This window comes from Octopus bimaculoides, chromosome 5, assembly GCF_046866305.1.
Source record: "Octopus bimaculoides isolate indiv1 chromosome 5, ASM4686630v1, whole genome shotgun sequence".
NCBI classification, from domain to species: Eukaryota; Metazoa; Mollusca; class Cephalopoda; order Octopoda; family Octopodidae; genus Octopus; species Octopus bimaculoides.
The window spans coordinates 5,464,395-5,487,372 of record NC_142932.1 but is presented as its reverse complement, the minus strand read 5'-3'; the positions used below and the strand labels follow the sequence as shown (position 1 = coordinate 5,487,372).

Below are 22,978 nucleotides of genomic sequence, written 5' to 3'. Positions count from 1 at the left end.
CTACTTGACAACTAGTATTGGCCTGTTTATATCCTTGTAACTTGGCGGTTCAATAAGAGAGACCAATAGAAAAAGGACTGGGGTCGGTTTATTCAGCTAAACCCTTCAAAGTGATGCCTCAGCATGGCCATGGCACAATAAATGAAACAAGTAAAAGATGATACCTATCTCCTTTGAAAATTATGAAAATTATAGTAATTCCTTACATTTCCCTAGGAAACCATGTAGAAAAGATTATAGGTGATTAAACCAATGTTAAATGCCTGAAGGTGTTAAATTGATAGGGATGTGAGTTCATTGGGTAGAATGCCTGGTAGAGTTTGTTCCATCTCTATGCAGTCTGAGTTCAAATGCTACTGTGGTCAACTTTGCCTTCCAGCCTTTTGAGTATCCATTCAGGGCAGTGGAATGGTGGAACTGTCTAGAGGTTGGGAAAGAGGTCTTGCAGTATCTGTTATGGCTCTTTGTGGTCTGTAATGTTAGGATAAATAGACATCATTGGCATAGAGAGGGAAAACTCAAGTGCATGGAAACTCAGTGGCCTATGCCAGGGAAAACTGCATGTGCAGGGACATGGTCAGCATGACCAACGGAGGCTTTATATAATACTTGTCTGATATTTATTCATCTAAAAGATAAACAGTAAGGTCAACTCTAGTGAGATTTGAACTCAGAACACACAAAGGGATATAACAAAATATTATACACTATTTAATCCAAAGCTCTGCAGTTTCTTTCATACCAATTATTGACATTTTCTTTTATTTGTTTGTTTGCATTCATATGTCAGAAAACATTGATTATAATCCTTCAATAACTGTCACATCTGTTACCTGCTATCATTGCAATCTCTATCTTTCTCAAGTCTCTGAAATTGTTGTAAGTATTCATGGGTGTGGTTTTCAATTTAGATTCAGTGGGAAGCTATTTGAGGGTATTTTAAATCCTATGGTTATTGGGTCAGGAATTAAATAGAAATTGCCTTTCGAGCTGAGAACCATTTTGCACATAAACTGAGCCCATCTTGCTTTTCTTTAATGTAAACCCCACTATCTCTGATCTCTGATCTCAAAACAGCTGAGATAGCAAAATAAATACTCTGACAACATCATTTTCCATATAGTCAATCACTGTAAGGAAGGGTACACTGTACACTCGCCAGAGCAGAAGGAAATGTCATTTGCAAGAGCTTTGATTTTATCGTAACTTTTTGCCATGCTTTGACTTTATCTTAAATCTTTGTCGTGGTTCATGCTTTGGGTTTCTTTTGAACACAACTAAGCAGAAGTATTCAGTAACAATGATCTGATTTAAGTGTTCTTATTTCTCAATTTTAATGAGATACAAGCGGCATGAACATGTCTAGTCTTTTTTAAAATTGATACACTGTTTAAACAGATTGCTGATATATGTGGCTCGTAGCGGTATTGTATATTTAAAGGCATATGATAGTTTGTGTGGGTGGACTTTTGTGGTATTAGAATAAGAATCTAAAAATAAATACTTGGCTAAATTAATGTTTGTGTGTGTAGGTTTAAATAATGACCTGTAAATGTTCTGACATATCCTGATAAAAATGGGGGGAAAAATATTATTTATTTCTCTGACTTGATTAATGTGGTTTTGCTATAGATAAGGGAAATAGAAAATGTTTGATTTTGAAGGTAAAATTGGGTGAATTTAAATAAATGTGAGGGCTTGTGATTTTGATGTTTCAGTTTCTGTACCCTGCTATCCTTAAAAAGGGATAATGGAAGTACTTATTCTCCTATTTGTTTTAACCACCCCAGCTTTGGCCAAATGGTTACTTGCTGAACAGTGTGTTTTGAGCCAAATAGTACTTTCAGATTGAACCACATATACAGGGGTGGTGGCTGGCAGAGCAAATAGGGCTGTGTATAAAATACCCTGAGATTTAGTTACACCCCTTCAAATTCTGAGTTCAAATTTAACTCAGGTCAACTTTGCCTTTCACGCTTCCAAGTTCGACAAACATCAGTCCCAGTTAAGTACTGGCATTGATATAATCAGATATACTATAAAGGCAATACTGTATATCATCATTAACGTCTGCCTTCCATGGTACACACACACACAAATGTAAAGTGATGAGCTTCATTCAGTTTTCTTCTAAATTCATTTACAAGGTGTTGGGTAACTTAGGGCTACATTAGAAGACACTTGTCCAAGGTGCCATGCATTGGGACTAAATGTGAAACCATATGGATGAAACAAACTTCTAAACCATACAGCAATGCTTGCAGCTAAAGGATTGGTATTCAGTTTGTTGACTCTAGAGGGATTTGATTTCAGTATGTTGAATGAAATAACAAGACAGTCAGTCCACCACAATAATTATTGTAATTATTATGATAGTGATGAATGCAGTTAAATTTCAATGGCTTCAGTAAATTATTTCCCATGTAACTAGTCATAAGTTTGTCCATTCACATTTATTAGACTTCTTTTGTGTTTCTTAACACTTTATAATTAAATTCACTGAATCAAAATGCCATGATTATGTAGTCTAGTTCTTTTAGCACAGCTGATGTCTTCTCTTCCACCATGTTGCATATGTTTCTTTAGTATTCTATCTCTAATATTCTACCTGTTTTATTTTCAAACTAACTACAAGGTGGTATCAAAAAGTTCCTGGACTAATTATGTTTAATAAGAAATAACTTATTTTCCTAAGTTTTAATATCATCTCCTTCAAAATAGTCACCTTGTGCAGCAATACACTGGTCCCAACATTCCTGCCACTTTTGAAATCTGGTCTGGAAGTCGTTTTCCATAAGCAAGTCAAGGACCTTCTGTGATTTACTCTGGATCTCGACAACAGTGTTTAAACAGCAACCTTTGAGCTGCCTTTTCATCTTGGGGAAGAAATTGATGTCGGCAGGTGTTGAATCTGGTGAATAGGGCAGGTGTGGAAGCAATACCATGTTGTTCTTGGTGAAAAACTCACGAGTGAGGAGAGCTCTGTGAAGAATCCAATTCTGGTTGCTTTTGCTGAATGTCCTTCCTCAAACACTTCAAGACATCACAGTAGAACTCTCAGTTCGGGGGATGAATTCTTGATGCACAATACCACATTTCTGGGGGTGATGCTTATGGCAGATCTTCCAGAGTGCTCATCATCTTCAAGGGATGTCCTTCCACTTTTGAAGTGCCCACGTTACTCGAAACATTGTGTACGACCCATTACCTCATTGTTGTTAGCTTGCCAAAGCATGCTCAATGTCTCTGTAGCAGACTTCCCAAGATTAATGCAAAATTTCATGTTGACTCTTTGTTCCTGTCCATGACAAAATCGCAGACTACAGCTTACACGCGATCACAAAAACACAAATTTCACAACCTGTGAAGTAAGCACAGCAATGTCACTTGGCACTCTGCCTCATGAAGGTCGCTGCTAGCTCTCACTGTGCACACAAGTGTGTGTCACCATCTGTTGGCACACTGCAGAACTAGTCCAAGAACCTTTTCATACCACCTTGTGTATCTGGCCTCTCACACCTACCCTACAATGTCATTCTAAAAATGATAATCACATCATTGACATTTTGAAGCTAAAAGATAATGCATAATTAATTCAAAACGACGGGAGTAAATAAGTATTGCATTTGTTAAACTTCTGTTGGATTATTTAAATGTTATTTGATATTCTTTATGTAATTTGAATGTTTGTTAACATGTATGTATATGTGAACCAAGTAAATAAGTGTCATCTGATATACAAGGGTGTTAGATTAGTTGTAGGTTACAAACGCAGATGGCAAGTTGGTTGAATTTAGAATGCTGGCTACAATGCTCTGCAGTTTGTCATTTGAGTTCAAATCTTGCCTTTTATCCTTTCAAATCTATAAAATATCAGTCCAGTATTGGGATAGACTCTCTCTCTCTCTCTTTCTCTCTCTCTCCTCCCCCTCCTCTCTCTCTCCTCCCCTCCTCTCTCTCTCTCTCCTCCCCCTCCTCTCTCTCTCTATATATATATATATCCCCATATCTGCAAGGGTGTGAAGCAATTGTCCAAACCTGGAGAGGGCTTAAAGACCTGCTATATGTCATGTTGGCATCCTTACAAGCCCATTATGAGTTGAGTGTCCAAGAAGTGAAGGCACTCTCATTAACACCACATCTGAACAGCTCTGTTAAATAATTAAATAAATAAAAAGGCTGTAATATTAATAATACAGTAGAAAATTTATGTGTGTGTGCGTGTGTTGGTTAATTTTTTGTGCTAATCCAAAATTTAATAGTGATATTACCCAAAGTGTGTCTATTATTTACTGGTTCTTGTTACTTATGTAATTGTATTAATGTCTTTATGTGGAGGGTTGTTGATATAATCAATAACTAATAAAAAAAATGAAATAACGAAGCCCCCTATTTAGTCACTCAACCTACTAGCAATCACAGTCAAATCTCTTAAATGGTAGCTTTTTTAAACAGAAAAAAATAAGGACAGAATAGATAATGTGGTCTTCGGTTCCCACCAGATAGGAAAAGAAGACGGAGTAGCCACAGCTGGCATACCTTTGATCTTAGGCTTGCTGAAGCAAAACTGACTTGTAGCGAGGATCTTTATTCTTTCTGTTCAGACAGATGAATATATGTATTTTTAGGGTGTGTTCACTAATACACTCATGCACTAACTATATCAATGCATTTGACATTTTCTGCTTTGATAATAAACATGCTAGGCATAAGTTTATCTTAGGTTCAACACACTCGTTTAAGTTATTTTCTATATACTGCTGGTGAGTGTATCTGTGTTAACATTTAAGATTTCACTGCATGGGTTTCACACCAGCTTACTATGAGCAACCATCAGATAAAGCACATATGAAATTTTAAATCTTAACATGTACATACACATGCATGCATAATATATATTATATCTCAATAACAGAAACTGAGAAATATGTTAAATATATTTTTTGCTCTTGATTAATTATTGTCTTTTTACTTTGTTCTGGAAAACAAATGTGTAACTAAGTCAACCAGTTCTGCAGAGAAGAGGAGGAAATAAAGTTGGGAAGATTATATATCATTATTATATTATAATATATATCATTATTATAAATAGAATTATGTGCTAATAGAAACATACATGCATGAAGACAAACAAGGAAATACAATTACACACGTGTGTGTGTGTGTATATAGTAGCACCTGGAGCAAGGTTTTGGCCAACCAAAACCACATGAGTGAATTTGATTGACAAAAAGTGAAAAGATGCCTTTCATCCGTGTGTATGTACACACAAACATACAGAGAGGGAGAGAGCACTGTGTGTTATTGGATTATAACTGAAAACAAATGTCACTGTTATATAGTGTTATTAGCAATCAAACACGAACGAGAGTAAAGCATCACCTTGCTTGAAAACAGGTGATAGCAGAGGAAGCATTTGGCCTTGCAAAATATGTCTCAACAAATTTCATTTGGTCAATGCAAGCATGGAAAAATAGGCATTAAAGTTATATTCACTTATATAAATCTAATTTTTAAATTTTTAAAGTTTGTTTAATAAACAAATATTGAATCATTTGATAGAATTATTATAAATGAAATATTCTTCCTTTTCATTATTTACTGTAATTGTTCATAAAATCATGCTACAGTGTTGCATGTCAAAACAACTTAATGCCATTGACCTTGTAATTTGTTTTATATTAACAAATGAAATCTTTTTGTCTCAAGATATTAATCTCTTTTCTATCTGGAGATAGATGTAAGGATTAAATTAAGCTAAAGCTGGTTCAGTTTTGTTTCTTATCTTTCAAAACTAGTTTCAATGACACTAATATATACTCTATTGTATTTTTTTTTTGTGTTTGTAATCTAAGCTGTCCAAGAAAAATGTCATGTTGAACTGACCGGCTGGTGATGGGAGCTACAAAGGCTATTGAGGCAGCCCCTTCCTTCTGACCAAACTAATGAAAATAAAAGCTCCCCTTACATTGTGATTATCTATTGTATTCTTTTGTTATTTAAATCAGCTGTCACTTGCATTCTTAATGCTTTTGTTTCAGATCACATTTGAAGTTTAACGAAAGTACAGATAGTGATTCTGATCAAGAATTGTTTGACATCTCCAATTTCCTTGTACATGAGTGGTTTGATCTGTAAGTATGAAATACTTTTCTTTTATTCTGGTTGATTACAAGGTTCATTGTTTATTATATAGATGGTGATTATGGAAAATTGAGAAGCTTAAATACAAGTATTTCACGCATATATTTTTACATCACCTACAAAATGCAGATTGTATATTGCATGAGTTACTAGCATGTATTAGTAGCATGTTACTATTGTTTCATTTATTTAAAAGATGAAATGGCCAAGGCAATTTGAAGTGAAATAGCAAAAGAGACAGCAAGTTCAAAATATTGCATTTTGGCAGACTATTCTACTTTGATTGGCATTGAAGAACAGATATGTCAGCAGTAATGGTTATTTGTTGGCTAAAATAGCTGGATTTAATTTGTTCAGCAGAAATATATGGACTGACTTGGAAGTTTATTAAATGCTTTATATTGTTAGAATGAATAAACAAAATCTGTTAGAATTCATAAGTTATCCAGTTAACAATAACAGTCACATATTTCTGGACTATTTAAGTGTTATTTTCAATATTGTAACTTCTCAAAGCAAATTATGGATTTAGTTTAGTCCAATAGGAGTTTTTACTGATATCTGTATCATCCATTGTAATGTCTTCTATTATATTTAGCTGTTATTATGTGTATTTAGATAGTTTGATAACCAAGAAAAATAAATTACAGAAGCATCACACAAAAATAATTGTGCTAAACATAATTTAGTTAAGTGAAAAAATAAATTTGAAAGGTTAAAATACCATGCTGGTAACATTAGAAATAAAATTATTGGTTTTGAAGCTTTCTTAATTTTTTTAAGTAGCTAGTTCATTACAGTATGATTGACATTGCCAAGTTATGTGCTGTATCTATATCATTCATTCATTTTATGCCCATTTTCTATACCAGCAACAAATATTATTGAGGCATTGTTTTACAGCCAGATGCTCTTGTTGCTAACCCTTACTTGTTTTTCAAGTAAGGGTTTTTTTTTTATTCCATGTTTTCAAATGCATAGAGCTAGTGAATGATTTCTTGAAAGAGAAGGATCACAAACTTCATTGTTTGTAGTTCATGTAAAGTGCAGATTGTAAGCATTCAGACACAAGAACACACTTGCCCAAGAGTCTAGCAATGAGACTGAACCCAAAACCACATAGTTGAGAAACACTATGTATATAACCCTACACTCTCTGAGTGGTTGGCGTTAGGAAGGGCATCCAGCTGTAGAAACTCTGCCAAATTTAGATTGGAGCCTGGTGTTGCCATCCGGTTTCACCAGTCCTCAGTCAAGCCGTCCAACCCATGCTAGCATGGAAAGCGGACGTTAAACGATGATGATGATATATAGATATATATATATATATATATATATATATATATATATATATATATATATATATATATATATATATATATATCAGTGTTTGTGTTATGATTGTTAAAATATAGACTGTGATGAGCAGAGAAAAGGGTTACTGTGCCAACATATGCTATTTGAACAAATTGTGTCAGTTAATAAAAAAAGTTATGCCACCTTTTGCATTAATTTCAAAATTTGTATGTAGGCATACATATGTATATACATATACACATGTGCACACATACACACAATCCAGGATTTTGCTAATTTTGGATGGGGATCTGTGGAAATTCTTACACTCTGTTAGATATTGTTGTATGACACTGAATTCCATTCTGGTAGTTCTAGCTGTAATACTGTAATCATTAATTTCTTGAAATGTTTTGCTTAGAACTTAATTTTATATTTAATTTCAGCAATAATTTGTAATTTCTCTTAAATTAAATTTGTTATTGATTAACTGAAGACTGAGCATTGAATGCACATTTGCATTCAAACTTAGTGAAATGTTCAAATTTTAATTTAAATGAGTCCTTACATTCTTATCCTTTCTTTTTCTTTGTGAATTTGGATTACTGTATAGAATTTTTCTTCTAGGAATTTTGTTACCTGATCACATAACAGGTAATTCCAGTAAATATTGCCTTGTTATATTGTTTCTGTTACTTTTAACTTCCAAATAGTTTAGGGTTTTGTTTAGGAGTGGGTTTCCTTAGCCTGACATGGTTCTTTATCTACTTTTTCAAGAAACCTACGGTTTTCTCAATAAGGAATTTCACTCTGAACATAAACATGAGTTCTAAAAACATGACATATTCACAAATAAATGCCTAAACGTACACATAGAGACATGTATACATAAATGGCATACGCACGTATATATATATAAGCAGTTACTATAATGCATGTGCTTAGAATAAGTTTTTTCATCTAATTCTAGAATAAACCTGGACTACGAATCTTAGTTATTTAGTATACAGTTGTTCTATTAGTGTTTTTCATTTGATGGAACAATGAAGATATTTGAAGAAAACACAGTGCTTACAGCACCCAGGTAACATTTTCACACTATTGGATGCTATTTTCCTGCACATTTCAGTTGATTTTTAAACCTTTTCCCTTCACTTATACTTCTTTGGTTTCTGCCTTTTATTCTTATAGTATCTCTGTCTTGCTGGCTAAAAAAAAAAAATACATGATAATAATAATAGCTATAAAAGTTGATTGGATGAAAGGTTACTAAAAAATTAAATTAACCCTAATATCTTTCTGTAGCTTCATATAGTTCTACCAGAAAGAGTTTCACAGGTTTTTTTCACTTCCCTCCCTGCATTTAAGTTCATACATGAGCAGGCATTTCTAGTATATTATATGTATGTTTTGAGATCTTTTATAGTTGCATTTGCTTTTCACATTAATTTGGGGTGTGAGCCTTACTAATCGACTCCCAAGTCATTATTTAGTACAAATTTTTGTATCAAGAGTGAAATTTCCTTTACTTTTTGATCATTTCTCTGTTCATTTATGTCAACACTTCATCCAGAAATCTTCCTTATTTGCTTTCCATTTCTTTCTTCAGATATAATTTCAAAGCATTGTTTCCTCATGCAATAACCTGAGCAAATTTTTTATCCTATTATCAACAGTTCATTTATACAAATTTTGATTTTCTCCAGCTATTGCTTAAGTGCGTTATAAGTGAAAGCTTGATGAATTAAGCAATCAAGAATGTTAAGTGTTGCCAAGGATACAATGCAACAACAAAAGCAGGATATGAACTGTTGATCTTTGAATTTGTAGGCCATGACCCTCTCAACTCTGCCAATTAATAAGATTCTATTAAAGAAGAAACAAGCAACTTCCATATTCAATGCCACTGCATGGTACTTTGGTCATGTGTCTTTTATTATAGCCTTGTCAATGAAATTTGGTAGACAGAAACAGTGCAGAAGCCTGTATATATATATATTTTGGCAGAATATATATATATATATATATATATATATATATATTATATTGAGGATGGGGACAATGAAAGACCATTTGAATGAAAATCTATTGTGATATTTGTTTTGAACAAGTTGCACAATATCTTGTCAGTTTTGCCATCGGAAATGCAGTGAGTCTTTGATTGGCATGTTGGAAACTTGTAATCAACCAAATTATTCTTCATAAAATGTGAAAATGTAAAAAAAATAAATCTCTAGTACAATTATGAAATATAATATTTAATGAATTTCTCATTTGAGTGTTCAGGTTTAAAATAAAAATTTTAAACTCCCTTTGAACTAGTATTCTTGTAATTTTTTTGTCTATAGATAGTTGTCATTAAACCACTGGACAGAGGGACATTTAAGATTTAAAACAGGAACCATATACTAATTGATCAATTTCTCCTCTTTGTTCTCTCTTGATATATACAGAATATTAAACCTTTGAATGACTTTCCAGATACCGTGTATAAGGAATGCTCAACCCACTGGTTTTATATTTTTTTGTTGTTTTTCATTTTTATTTGCCAACTGAAGTGACTTGTAATGTGTGCAGGAACAGAAAAATTATGATTAACAGGTGTTTCAGTATTCATTTCACTACTTGTTCTGAGTTGAAGACTTTTAAGTTTCAAAATTGAATTACACTAACAAGAACTTTGATACAATGTCAATATATTTTATGTTCTTGTTTTCATTGCGTCAAACTTAAAATGACTCTTTTAAAATCTATCCCATGCTTTTTGCTATTTAATCTGATGTTAACTAATGAAAGAATACTATCTTTAAGCTAACAGTGCTTTCAAAAATCTACTTGAAAATTACTAATGTTTAAAAATTATCCTAACAATGCATAGTCTGAAGTAAGATGGAGAAAAGGCTGAAAGGATACAGCTCCAAAGTAAAAGCTGTTTACCAAATTTTAGTTTCATCAATCTCAGATCAGGTTCAATTTAGTTTTTCATCCATCCACTGCTCAACAAATGGATACCAGCAATATACTGACTTTAGTACAATGATTTAATCTCTTGTGTCAAAACATTACTTTTTATTGCTGGTTAAAAGAAACCATAATTATTGTATTAGGTGTTGTAGTACAGTGCTGTAGTTCTTAGAAAAAGATATTTTTAAAAAAAGCATTTGTTTTCATTTTTTCACTTGCATGATTAAAGAAAATCAATAAATATCAACTGTCATTTTGCCTATATGAGTCATTTTGCCTATATGAACAGCGTAAGTAGTAGAGCACCAGACAAAATACCTTGCCCTAATTATTTACACGCCTTAATATTCTGAATGAGAAATAACTTTGCTTTCATCATTCTAGTTAATAGAATAGAGTTGTCCCTGTCAAGCATTGGGGGTTGACTATGGCTACGTACCATTGTTAGAAATTATCTTTGTTGTCATTATCATCATACTGTCACATTTGATTGGAGGCTTTATTCTAACTAGTATTGTATGTTACTATTGAGGTTAACTTGGCCATTTATTTAGGTGTAGGCTAACATCTTTCACATAGTGAGTGGAACATAACTTTTAATCAATTGAAACTATAGTTGTAAATGAGAAAAGTCATTAAAGTTAATGAAAATGTATATCAAAAGGGGCAAGGGAGAGTACTTCAGAATTTCAGTTAAATATTAAAACCAAAAATTACATAGGTATACAGTGTGGACAGTGAGCTCCATGAGCTTGATCTTTGGTAACTATGATAGTACCTCTGGACTTGTTTTTCCTTTCCTCCAGAAAATAGAATAAGGCCAAATCATGCAAAATATAAACAAAATCAGTTTCAACTGCCCATTTATATTTTCCCTCTTAATTTTGTTTATTTTCGCCCTTCCCTTGTTACTTAAGTGCATCATAACTTTGACTTCATTTGAAAAGTTCAAAAGTTGTGGGTTGGTGTAGGATGTTGTATTGCTGCTTAAGATGGTAGTTTGGGTCAGCAGGAAGTGTCTATTTTTGGTGGTGAAAGAAAGTAGCCAGAGTAAAACTTCTTCACTTAAATAAACTCCTCTTCCCTCAGAGAAAATTTATTACTATCAGAAATGTATCATCTAAGATGTTTGATTCCAAAGATATTCTTTAATCAATATAAACAACCTTCATGGTAGGTAACAGTGGCAGCTAAAATGGTTTTCATCCTCTTTTTTTTTTTTTTTTTTTTTTCCTTGTTTTAATAGGTTCTAAAAGTTACATTTGAAAAAATATTTCTCCTATTTTCTTATTGTTTTCAACTAACTGAGTAAGAAAATTTAATTATATTGCTGTTTTCTTCAATTTTATCATTATCTCTAAGGCTGTTGAACTGGCTGAACTGTTAGCATGCCAAGCACAGTGCTTAGTGGCATTTCGCTCGTATTTATAGTAGTCTGAGTTCAAATTCCACCAAGGTTGACTTTGCCTTTCATTCTTTTAGAGTTGATAAAATAAGTACCAGTTGAGCACTGGGGTTGATGTAATCGACTTACCTCACCTCAGAAAGTGCTGGTCTTGTGCCAAAATTTGGAACCACTATTATTATTATTATTATTATTATTATCACTATTCATGATGTTGCTTGTTATATTATTTCAAGTTGGTTTATTTTTTTGTTCATTTTATTCATTTTTTTTCTTTCTTTTTGCAAATTTTTTTAATGATTTATATTTTTCTTTCCTCGCTTATTTTTATCTAGCAAATAATTGTGTCACTAATTAGCAAATAAGCAATTCTCACAACAGCACATATGTACTGAATTTATATGTATATAAACACATACTATGTTACATATATTAAACATGCACAAATTATGCTGTAAATTACAAGTTCCCATACTTAGAACCTTGAAGATCCCATATTACAGAAGCATTGTTTTCATGAAAATTGTGTGTTTATGTGTTTGTAATGCAAAATATACTCTCTTTAATTTCCCTATCAAAGGTGTTACAGCACTTTAGTAATATACAGATTAAATTGTATCAAGTTTCTAATGTTGCAACTTCATTCTACTGTTTTTCTTCATTCTATTAAGGTAATGTTTTAATGTACACCTTAATGTTCTATTTTGCTTTTTATTAGCACAGTGGATTGGCAAACTCAGAGCTTTGAGATAAAATGCTTTGTGATATTTGTTCTGACTCTTTATATTTTGAGTTCAAATCCTGACAGGGTCACCTTTGCTTTTCATTCCTCCAGGGTTGATATAATAAAGTGCTAGCCAAGTACTGGTGTCAAAATCATTGACTAGCCTCTCTCCTCAGAATTGCTGGCCTTATGCTGAAATTAGAAACTAATATTATTTAAGCATTGTTGTAACAGAGATGTTCGACTACTTGGGCTAAATGTTTACAATATTTAGTTACGTCCCTTAATGTTTTCATGTTCAAGTCATACTTTTCATTATCAATAAAATATCCATCAGTGAAGTGCTGAGGACTATTGAATCAACTGTATCATTCTTTTACAATTTATGGTGTAATGCTTATGTTAACAATGATTGTTGTCATTTAGCATTGGTCAGTCCTGATTCATATGACCTATTGTCACCATGACCACCTCATCTGTGTCTCTGACAGTGCCTTATCTGGAATGACACAACACTATACTATGTTTTGTCTTTTTCCAAGATGCCAGAGTATGATTTGAAGAACATGTCAATTCACCCTCCGGTTTATTGAATCGGTTCTTATTTTACTGAACCTGGAAGAATGAAATGTGAGTTGACCCATCCAGTTCACTTCAGTGGTATTTGATTTTAAAAAAAAAAAAACAGTATTTAAAGAAACATTGGTTGACATTGTGGATCAGTGTCAACTCATGACAAAAACTGTGGATTAGGAACATAGGCAGGGTTGTGCTGTTCAGGAAATTTACTCTACAACCATGTGATTCTAGGTTCAGTCCCACATGTTATGTTAGTCAAATTTATTCTTCCATTACCTCACATTGACCAATACTTTGTGGATGTAATTTCATAGATGAAAACTGTGCAGAAGCCTGTACTATATATTTATGTGTGTGTGTGTATATGCATATATATATAATATCATCGGTTTAACACACATACACTTCTTCATACTTGTATGGGTCAGACAGTTTGTTAAAGTAGCTTTTCCATGCCCAGATGCTCTTCCTGTCACCAACTCTTACCTGTTTCTACACAAGGTAATATTTCCCCACAGTCAGATAGGTTTTTGCAGAATATTGGAAATGAATGATATTCATTTACAACAACCACATGATGTCAAGACAAGGAGACAGAAATATACGTACACATACAAACACAAGGACTTCGTTTCCATCTACCAAATACACTCACAAAGCTCCAGGGGCTTCGTTAAATATCCAACCCTTTTTTCATCAAGCTATTGTTTGGAAGATAACAAATGGTTCTTAGATAAAACTATGACATTTTAATTTTAATATGAACACCATAGAAAGGACTATTTTGTACCAAAGAACCAGGAGGTGGTTTCAAATGAGTTTGTACCAAAAGAGTTAATCTACACTTCTATTTTTAAAACCCTCTTGATCTACATATTTTCTATGGCTTTTAATAATAATGAAGAAGAAAGGAAAAATCATGTTTTGTATCAGTTTCCACATAGACATTCACTTTCAAATACATGCACACAGACACATCTGCACAAAATTATAAATTCCTACTTAACAAGATTGTTTCCTTTCAAAGATCTACTTCATTTTGAGTGTTTCAGTGGAAGCTGGTGGAAGCTGTGTCAGTTGTCATTGTAATACAAACTTCAAAATCTTGTGCTTTCTATAAATGAAAGTTGAATCATTGCAGATGGGAAACACCCAAAGACAATTGTCACATTTTTACTGTTTTATGTTATTTTAAGGTTTGTGTATTTATTTTCAAATTCAGTTAGGCTACTATTATGAACTGATAGGTTTATAGAAATCTTGAATTGACTAAAATATTAGAGATTTTCGTTATAACATACTAATTTAGTTCATTATTTACTAGCTAACACTGGAGCTTTTATGTGGTCACTTAACCTGTTAGAAATAGCTGCCAAATCTCCCTTAAATCACACCCTTGCCATGTGACACATGAAAGATGAATACATTGAATAGTGTAGTCCTTTATGCAGTGGGCCTTGGAGAAAGGCAGGAATGTCGTGGCTGGAATACCTTTGGTGATGTCTTTTTGATCAGGACCAATCTGAAGCCAAACAACTTCATTATTTGTTTTTGTAACACAAATTTTACAGGTTAATGTTTTACTAATAGTTTGGTGTGATGACTGTGGGTTGCTTTTTGCATAGGTTGTCATTGCCGACTGTTTTGCTATGCAGAGTGGCATGAAGTATACATCATACACTCACTTCCACTGGCCTAGTCCACCTAGCGATGAAAGGATAGGTGATAGTGCGAGTGACTGCTATATGCAACAGGAACCATTTATATTTCAGGAGTTGTTCCTAAGCTTATAATATTGAGTTCAAAACCCTGAAGTGCCTAGCAAGGAGGTTTGAGAGACATTTATTTTCTATTGAAATTTTCAAGACTATTTAATCTACAGGATCATCTGCAAATTCAAGATCTAATTATAATCTCTACATTTTAATATACATATATTTTGAGGCAACACTTTTAACTGCATCCAACACTACAGATCCTTATGATCATCATCATGTATTTTATAAAATTCAATTTATTCCTCTCATCCCATTTACCATGCTTAACTTTTTGAGAATGCCCTGGCACTTACCACCATCTATCTCTCTCTCTTCCTTTCCTCAACCATCTCATTTATATTCTGATCCCTGTTCCTTATGAGTATGCCCAGCATTCTGTCACCATCTCTATCCTGCTGCTGTCTCCCACTCCCTCTCTTTCTCCTACACTTCCCTCAGGTTTGGGCAGCCATGTATTTTCTTTGTGGTAGCACACATGTTTCTATCTGCCTTCTGGATCTTTCTCTCTCCGGCAGGGTAACCTTGAACTTCCTCTACAGCAAGACACCACTATCTGTCTCATAACTTTTTCATCATCACCTCCCCCATTGACTCCTCTTAAAAGTTCTTTTTTTTTTTATGTCTTGCAAGTACTTTGTGACCCTGTCAGTGCAGGCGCCACTTAAAAACACTCAGTTCACACTGTAATGTGGTTGGTGTTTGGAAGGGCATCCAGCTGTAAAAACCTTGCCAAAACTGACCTTCCATGTGCTTGTGCCACGTAAAAAGCACTAAGTCCACTCTGCAGAGTGGTTGGTGTTGGGAAGAGTATCCAGCTGTAAAAGTCCTGCCACTACAGTCACAGAAGTCTGGTGCAGGCTTCAGCCTGACCAGCTCTTGTGGTACCATCCCACCCATGCTAGCATGGAAGACGGACGTTAAATGATGATGATGATGAACTTTTAGGGAATAGTGTCTATGAGAGAGAAGAGAGACAGAGAGATTTTACTGATTAGAACCTGATAGTAAATCTTGTAATGTCTTTGTTTGTATCTTTGGAGCAAGGTACTTTGTATGAACGTCCTTCTATTTTATTAAGGCACATGACTAAGTAGTCTGGGTATTCAGCTCATGATCATATGATCAGCAGTTCAATTCCTGTTGGTTTGTGGTGTCCTTGAGCAAGACACTTTATTTCAAGTTGCTCCAGTCCACTCAGCTGACAGAAATGAATAGTACCTGTATTTGAAAGAGCCAGCTATGTCACATTCTGTGTCACGCTAAATTTCCCTGAGAACTTGACATTATGGGTATGTATGTTTGTGGAGTACTCAGCCACTTGCTAGTTTATTCCACAAGCAGGGTGTTCTGGTGATCAGAACAACTGGAACCCTTGTCGCCCAAACTGACTGAGTGCCAGTGGTTTTTATCTGAATAGCTGCCATGAGAGATGTGCTATGGTTCTTGAACTCTCATGATAACAAATGTTTATTTATATATATATATATATATATGTATATATATATATATATATATATATCTCCATACATATATGTACATACCTACATCTATAAGTATACATACATGCATATATGGGTACAGGACATCAAAAAAAAACATTAAACACAATGAGAAACGAAAACAGGAAACAAACTTTTTTCGAACGAAAAAATAGAGAAACGAGACATGCAACATAAAGAGTATACCCCTTCGTCAGTTGTCCCTGTTTCATCTACTCCATGTTTTGAAGGCAAGGACAATACGCGACTTCATTGGAACAGTCCTTCCTGCAAAGCAAATTAAATAAAATTTGGAATTTTTTGCGGAGGGTGAAAGTGTTAACAAGAACAGGACAGTAAAAACAAACGGTGAGGGCTGTTGAGCCAAGACGATAGAAAAATTATTATGAACGTTAAGTAGACGTGCCATGAGAGAAGAGACAGAAAAAACATGTCTTTTCTTTAGGAAGGCAGTGGACAGAAAGAGAGATCCCCTTTTGTCACATGTCAACGACGAGAGGGTCAAGGAGGAAGAGTGAGAGAGAGAGGGGGAATGGTGAAAGGGAAAGAAGAATAGGGAAAGGGTGGGAGAGAAAAACAGAAAGGATGAAGAACGAGAGAGGGAGAGAGATAGACAGAGAAGAGATAGAAGAGTGTGCATTGTAATTATTAAGATAAAATTTATTTGGAAAAGGATGTGTGGCGAAATAATATAAATATATGCATATATCCATACATATATATATATTCATGTGGTGTCATTCTTTAGCTCCGCATCAGCTCTGATCTAGCAGGCCTATTGTCAAAGACATTCCAACTATGACCATCTTGTCTTTTAGTTAGTATGCCTTGGACTGCTTTGAATATAGCATTCATTTCTAGAGTGCAATTTAAAGATTTGCTCTCTTATTTCCTGCAGGTTGAGCAACCATTTAAGTATTTTTCATTGGCTCTGTGTGAGAGTGTATATGTATACACATAAATGCATACATATATTAAATGAAATCATGGGACTGAAATACAAAAACAAACTTGTCATACAAGTTGGTTGAAGTTTTCCTCTTACTAAAGGTAGCTCAACAGACTTGTCAAGTAGGGCAAGTTTGTGCAAATTTTGGCATTGTGTTGGTCAGGCTTGGCTGCCTTGAATGCTAAAGGACTGAATTAAGTTTTGAACTAGTTTTTAATTATAACATTTTCTTAAAAATCACTTTTTTCTCACATTTTAATATATATGATAGATGAAATTTAGATTTTTGTTTTTGTTTGTTTACTGAAATAAATTGCTTATATTTATTTTGTAACCCCCAGTTTGTTGAAGAGCAAAGTCAGCTTCAGCAAAATAGCATCTCAATGAAAAGAATTTTTTAAAAAACGGCATTTAATATCATTTTATGTGATATGTGAATTTAAACAGTTTATAATATTTTTCACATAATTATTTATAAACATGTGTTAGAAAATTAGAGCAGCTATTTTACTGGTCCCCTCCATTCACTAATTTTTTTCTTTGTGTAGATTTGATATTGTTGACATTTTATTTTCCATTTCTGTTTACATACTTAATTATCAACCTTCTTTCATCTTGCTGATTGCTCTCTCTATCTCTAACATGATCTAGTAGTATATCACAATGAATTCAATAATTCACTGTTTCTGTTTTAGCTTGAAACTTTCCATATGCTCATATTTTTCCACCCCCTCCTTTGAATAATGACTTAATTATTTTTTGATTTGTTTTCATTTTCCCTTTTTTGTTGTAGTTTTAAGAATATTTATTGCATACAGTGTGTCTGTGTGATTGTGTGGAAGAGAAATGTATATTTCCTAGTATTACATCAACAAATAAAGTATATCCTTATATTCAAACTTGTAAAGATTAAATAAATATATTCTACTGAAACATATTGAATGGTTCTTCATTTTTTTTTTTTTTTTGATAACTACACAAAAAGAGGTGTTGAACTAGAATTGGAAAATGGTCAAGCAGATGAGATATTGGTTTGCTGCCTCATAAGTCGAAAGTTCAAATTCACTGCTGCTGATTTGTTGCATTTATGGAGAGACAGTACATTAAATTTTACATAGTATCAATTAATTTTCTTCAACTATGAAGGAATAGGTATGAGGTTATTTGGTGTAGGTTAACATCTTATCCAGAGGGAAATTCATCCTCTATCTGTTAAATATCATGGAAAGTGGAGTGCAGTACCAGCCTTACTACAGGCCCTTGTGATTTTGGAAACAATTATCTTTTAATTTAATATGGAAAAGCACACATGTTTGTGCTTTACTGTTAGACAAAAAATTCACTGAAGAAGTGATTTTTCCACTTTGCTCTGAACTGAAGATGTGATGAGCAAATTTTTGTTTCAAATGAAATTAAGAACTGTTCTTTACAGATTTACCTTAATCCTAATAATTAGCTAATCATAGAATATTGAGTTCCAAAAATTAGTTCTCTGGTTATGCTGAACTCTCGATTAGCAAGTCAAAGGAAAGAAGATGCCTCTCTGGGTTTATATTTATGTGTATGTGAGCATGTATCTGTCTGTGCTTGTACCCTGATGAATGACCAATGTCTCGTTGACCATTTTACATTTAAACTAGCCAAATCTGGTCACCTTTAAGACACTAGTTTAGATTTATAACTATTTTGGTAGTAAGAAACACATCTCAAATTTCTAAGTTATCTATATATATATATATATATATAGGGTCATCTTATAAATAATGTGGTTTTTTTTTAATACTTTTATTTTTCACAGTTCTTTTTTAATCTAAAATATACTCTCCTTCATTTTCTAGATTGCTCTTCCATCTATCTGGTAAATTTGCAAGGATCCTCTTCCAAAATTCACTTGTCTGTGATAAAAAATATTCCTCCAGTACTGTTCCGACCTTGTCTACAGAATTCATATTTTTTCCATCCAAATGATTTCGAAGACTGTGGAATGGATGGAATCAGATAGATGGGCTATCATTTCCCATTCCCTGATGGAAGAACACCTTTCATCTTGACACCAAAGATGGTCATTTTCCTTCTAGCACTGACTTAAGCTGCTCGCAATAGATCTCTTTTGTTATCGTTTGGTTTGGGTTGGGTTTAAAAGTTCAAAGTGGACTAAACATTTCATATCCCACCAAACAGATAACAACACTTTACGTGGGAAAAGACATCCTTTAGTCTGAGGTGCTGGTATTTCTCCTTTCTCTACTCACTGTCTTTAGCATTTGACATTTTTATAGAGAACCCATTTCTCATCACCAGTCACTATTCAGTCCAAAAAAGGTTCATTCGTGAGACATAACAGCAAAGAAGAGCACACATTCACTCTCTGCATGTGATTAGATTTGGAAAGTTTTCAAGAAACCTATTGACTCAATTTATCAGTTTATCCTATCTCCCTCTGACTTTTAGTTCATGCAGTTGAAAAAAACCCACATAGTTTATGGGATGACCCAATACACACACACACGCACACACACACATGCACGCACGCACATGTCTAATAACCTTAAGAAATGCTCATGGATTGAGCTGAACTCTAAAATTGGAATAGGAATGTGAGAAAGTGATGATTTTTAAAAAAAATGTAATTACTCGGAAGAAAGGAATCCTTTTCCTTTCTCACTGTAACTATATTGATTTTTAACTATCAGGAAGTTCCTAAAGAATTGAGTGTTTTGTTAAAGACAGTTAATTGTCAGCAATATATTTGAAGGGTTTTTTTTTTTTTTTGTTTCATGAAATTATATACATGTAATATTTAATGTTGAATTAAAAACTATAATTTAAACTTGTAATTGAATTTATTTACAGGGAACCCAAAACTGATTACACTTACTCTGAGAGGTAAGTTTTTTCCTCTTTATTTTAAAGATAATTTTATCTTTAACATGTAATAAAATATTTTATTATGATTGTAAAACCATTTATCTATTCAGAGACAGTTGAAGTGACCCTGTCATGAATTAATCACAATCAAAGGTCATCTAAAACACAGTAGAGATAAAGGTCTCTAGGGAATTCATGACATTCATGTTAGGAAGTGACATAGGTGAATTCAAATATCTTGTCTCCAATGATGCAACAGTACTACTGTGAATATGGCATAAGAGTGGTGATATTGCATAAATTTAATGATGGTAAAATCAAAGCTATTGCACATGCATCGAGAGTTCTGTTACCCACAGAAAGAAACTACAGCCAGATTGAAAAAGAGGCGTTATCATTAATCTTCACAGTTAAAAAAAATTCCGTAAATTCTTACATGGGAGGAAGTTTACACTGCAAACGGACCACCGACTGTTATTGTCTATTTTTGGTTCGAGGAAGGGTATACCCATGCACTCAGCAAACCACTTACAGTGCTGGGAGACTACTCTGTTGAACTACGATTTTCAGATGGAGTTTTTGCCATCAATGAAAATGGGACACGCAGACGGGTTGTCTAGGCTGATTCCAAAATATGAGGAACCTTTTGAAGACACGGTGATTGCATCGTTAAAACTAGAAAAGGAACTGAAGAACATTTTGTGCAATGTAGTACGTGGTTTGCGGTAACGCTGGAAGAAATTAAATTGAAATCGGAAAATGATAGGTTTATAAATAAGATTAAAAATATGTTGTGTAACACAAAAAATATAAAGGAGCGGGACGTAGGTTCAAAGTACTATTCAGTATGTGATGAGGTATTATTATACGCACAAAGTGTGGTAATACCTGAAATACTGCAAAACAGAGTATTAAAAGATTTTCATGTTGGACATCCGCGGATTGTCCGGATGAAAAGCCTTATGAGAAGTTATGTTTATTGGCCAAATATGGACAAGCAAATTGAGAGACTGGTACAACAGTGTAGGGGTTACAGCCTTGGCCAAAAACAGATTCGGCATGGTCTAAACTACATGTGGATTTCGCAGGACCATTAAATGGCTCCTATTATATCATTGTGGTGGACAGTTATTCCAAATGGCCTGAAGTGTGTAAATGTTCAAGGCCAACCACAAGTGTGACGATTGACTTCTTGGAAGAACTGTTTGCTCGGTATGGAGTACCAGATACAATCGTGTCAGATAATGGGACACAATTCACAGCGAAGGAGTTCAAAAGATTCTGTAAGTTGGTTCAGATGAAGCATGTGTTAACTCCGCCATACCACCCAAGGTCAAATGGGTTAGCAAAAAGATTTGTCGACACATTCAAGAGAGCTTTAAGGAAGACTAGACGAGAAACCTTTGAAGATACAAATATGACAAAGTTTTTGCAGGTGTATAGAATGAAACCGAATCCAAATGCAGAGTCAGGTAGGTCACCCGCAGGTTTGATGTTTTCCAGAAAAATTCGTTCCATTTTTGAAAAATGGTTACCGAGCAGAAAACAGAAAATAGAAAATTCGGGGAAAAAAACGAAATTTTTTAACACAGGTTCAATGTGTATTTTAGAGGATATAGTAACGGAAAACGGGACTGAGAACAAGGAAGTATAACGGGACGTCTGGGTAATGTGATGTACACAGTAAAAGGACTGAAATATGAACACAGAAGGCATTTAAACCAATTGAAAAAAAAAGATATACCAAAAACCAAAAGAGGCGAGAGGAACAAATGGATATATGGTATTTGTTCGACGTCCCACAACCACAAGCTAAAGCCTAACTGACACGTAGGTCAAGTAGGAAGAGAACACCTGCAGAAATGATGGAAATAAATGCTAAGAGAAAAAGATATGCCAGTTTCTCACCGAGGAAATAAAATTGATAAATTCTTTTTTTTTTTTTTTGTTTTTTGAAAGAGAAAAAAAAATCAAAAGGGGGAGGTGTTGTGTCGACACCCCCAAGCGAAGAAGTAGGATGGCCCAAGACATATAAATAGAGGTAGTCTGGCCGTGGTAGGGTTGTTGAGTAGCAGTCGAGTAGAGATCATCCGAAGGTGCTAGATGGCAGTAGCTTGAGACATAACAACTACACAAAGAATAAAATAAGTGTAATAAAAAGCAAGCACTGCTATGTTTAAAATGAACACCAATATTGAATCCTTTGCTTTGCTCTGTTTGATTCTGAAATATTTTCTTTATCATTCATAGTATGTTAAGTGCATTCTGTGTTATTTGGTCATTAAATATTCACATTGAGTTTCAAAAATTTTCGACAGCTGAATTGTTTCAGTGTTATAAAATTTACCCCCCCCCCCCCACTTTTTTGTGGGGTGGGGCAAAAGTGCAGGGATGTGGAAGGAGAATGCAGTGGCTATATTGAGAAAGGTGGCAGAGAGAAAAAGAAAGTATTTAGAGAGGGAGTCGGAACACAAGAGCAAGGAATTGGACAACTTTTCAACAGACAAAGAAATTTTCGGTCAAAGAGAAATTGCTTTATTTATAATTGTAGAAAATATATGAAAATTATCACAAATTGTTAGTGCTTGATGGTGAACTGGGGAGAGCTGCTGCAAAATGACAAGAAACCAAGAAGAAATAGAAGCAAGGTCTTGGGTTAAAGGAATAACTGAGACAAGACAAAATGTAGCAGAAGAAAATGAAGTAATGTTTGGAGTAAAAAGAATTACTGGAGGAAGACAAATAAACCCCATCATTTTTTAGGGTACTAAA

At 33.9% G+C, this 22,978-nt stretch overlaps 1 protein-coding gene across 50 annotated transcripts in view; it reads left to right on the top strand.

Annotated features, from left to right (window-relative positions):
• The window catches only part of LOC106882136 (uncharacterized), a 104,425-nt gene that overhangs the window by 54,165 nt on the left and 27,282 nt on the right, over positions 1–22,978 (top strand). For 21 of the 50 annotated variants that reach the window (XR_016241840.1, XR_016241836.1, XR_016241834.1 and 18 more), the window contains exons 2-3: positions 6,042–6,134; positions 20,192–20,224. Coding sequence is in view for 19 of the 50 variants with exons in the window: in XM_089351949.1 (XP_089208075.1) it covers positions 6,042–6,134; positions 20,192–20,224 (126 nt within the window). In the remaining 31 variants the exon portion in view is untranslated. Of the gene's footprint in view, positions 1–6,041; positions 6,135–8,410; positions 8,525–14,164; positions 14,309–20,191; positions 20,225–22,978 lie in introns of all 50 variants that reach the window. The other 29 variants (XR_016241831.1, XR_016241833.1, XR_016241829.1 and 26 more) reach the window with 2 other exon arrangements.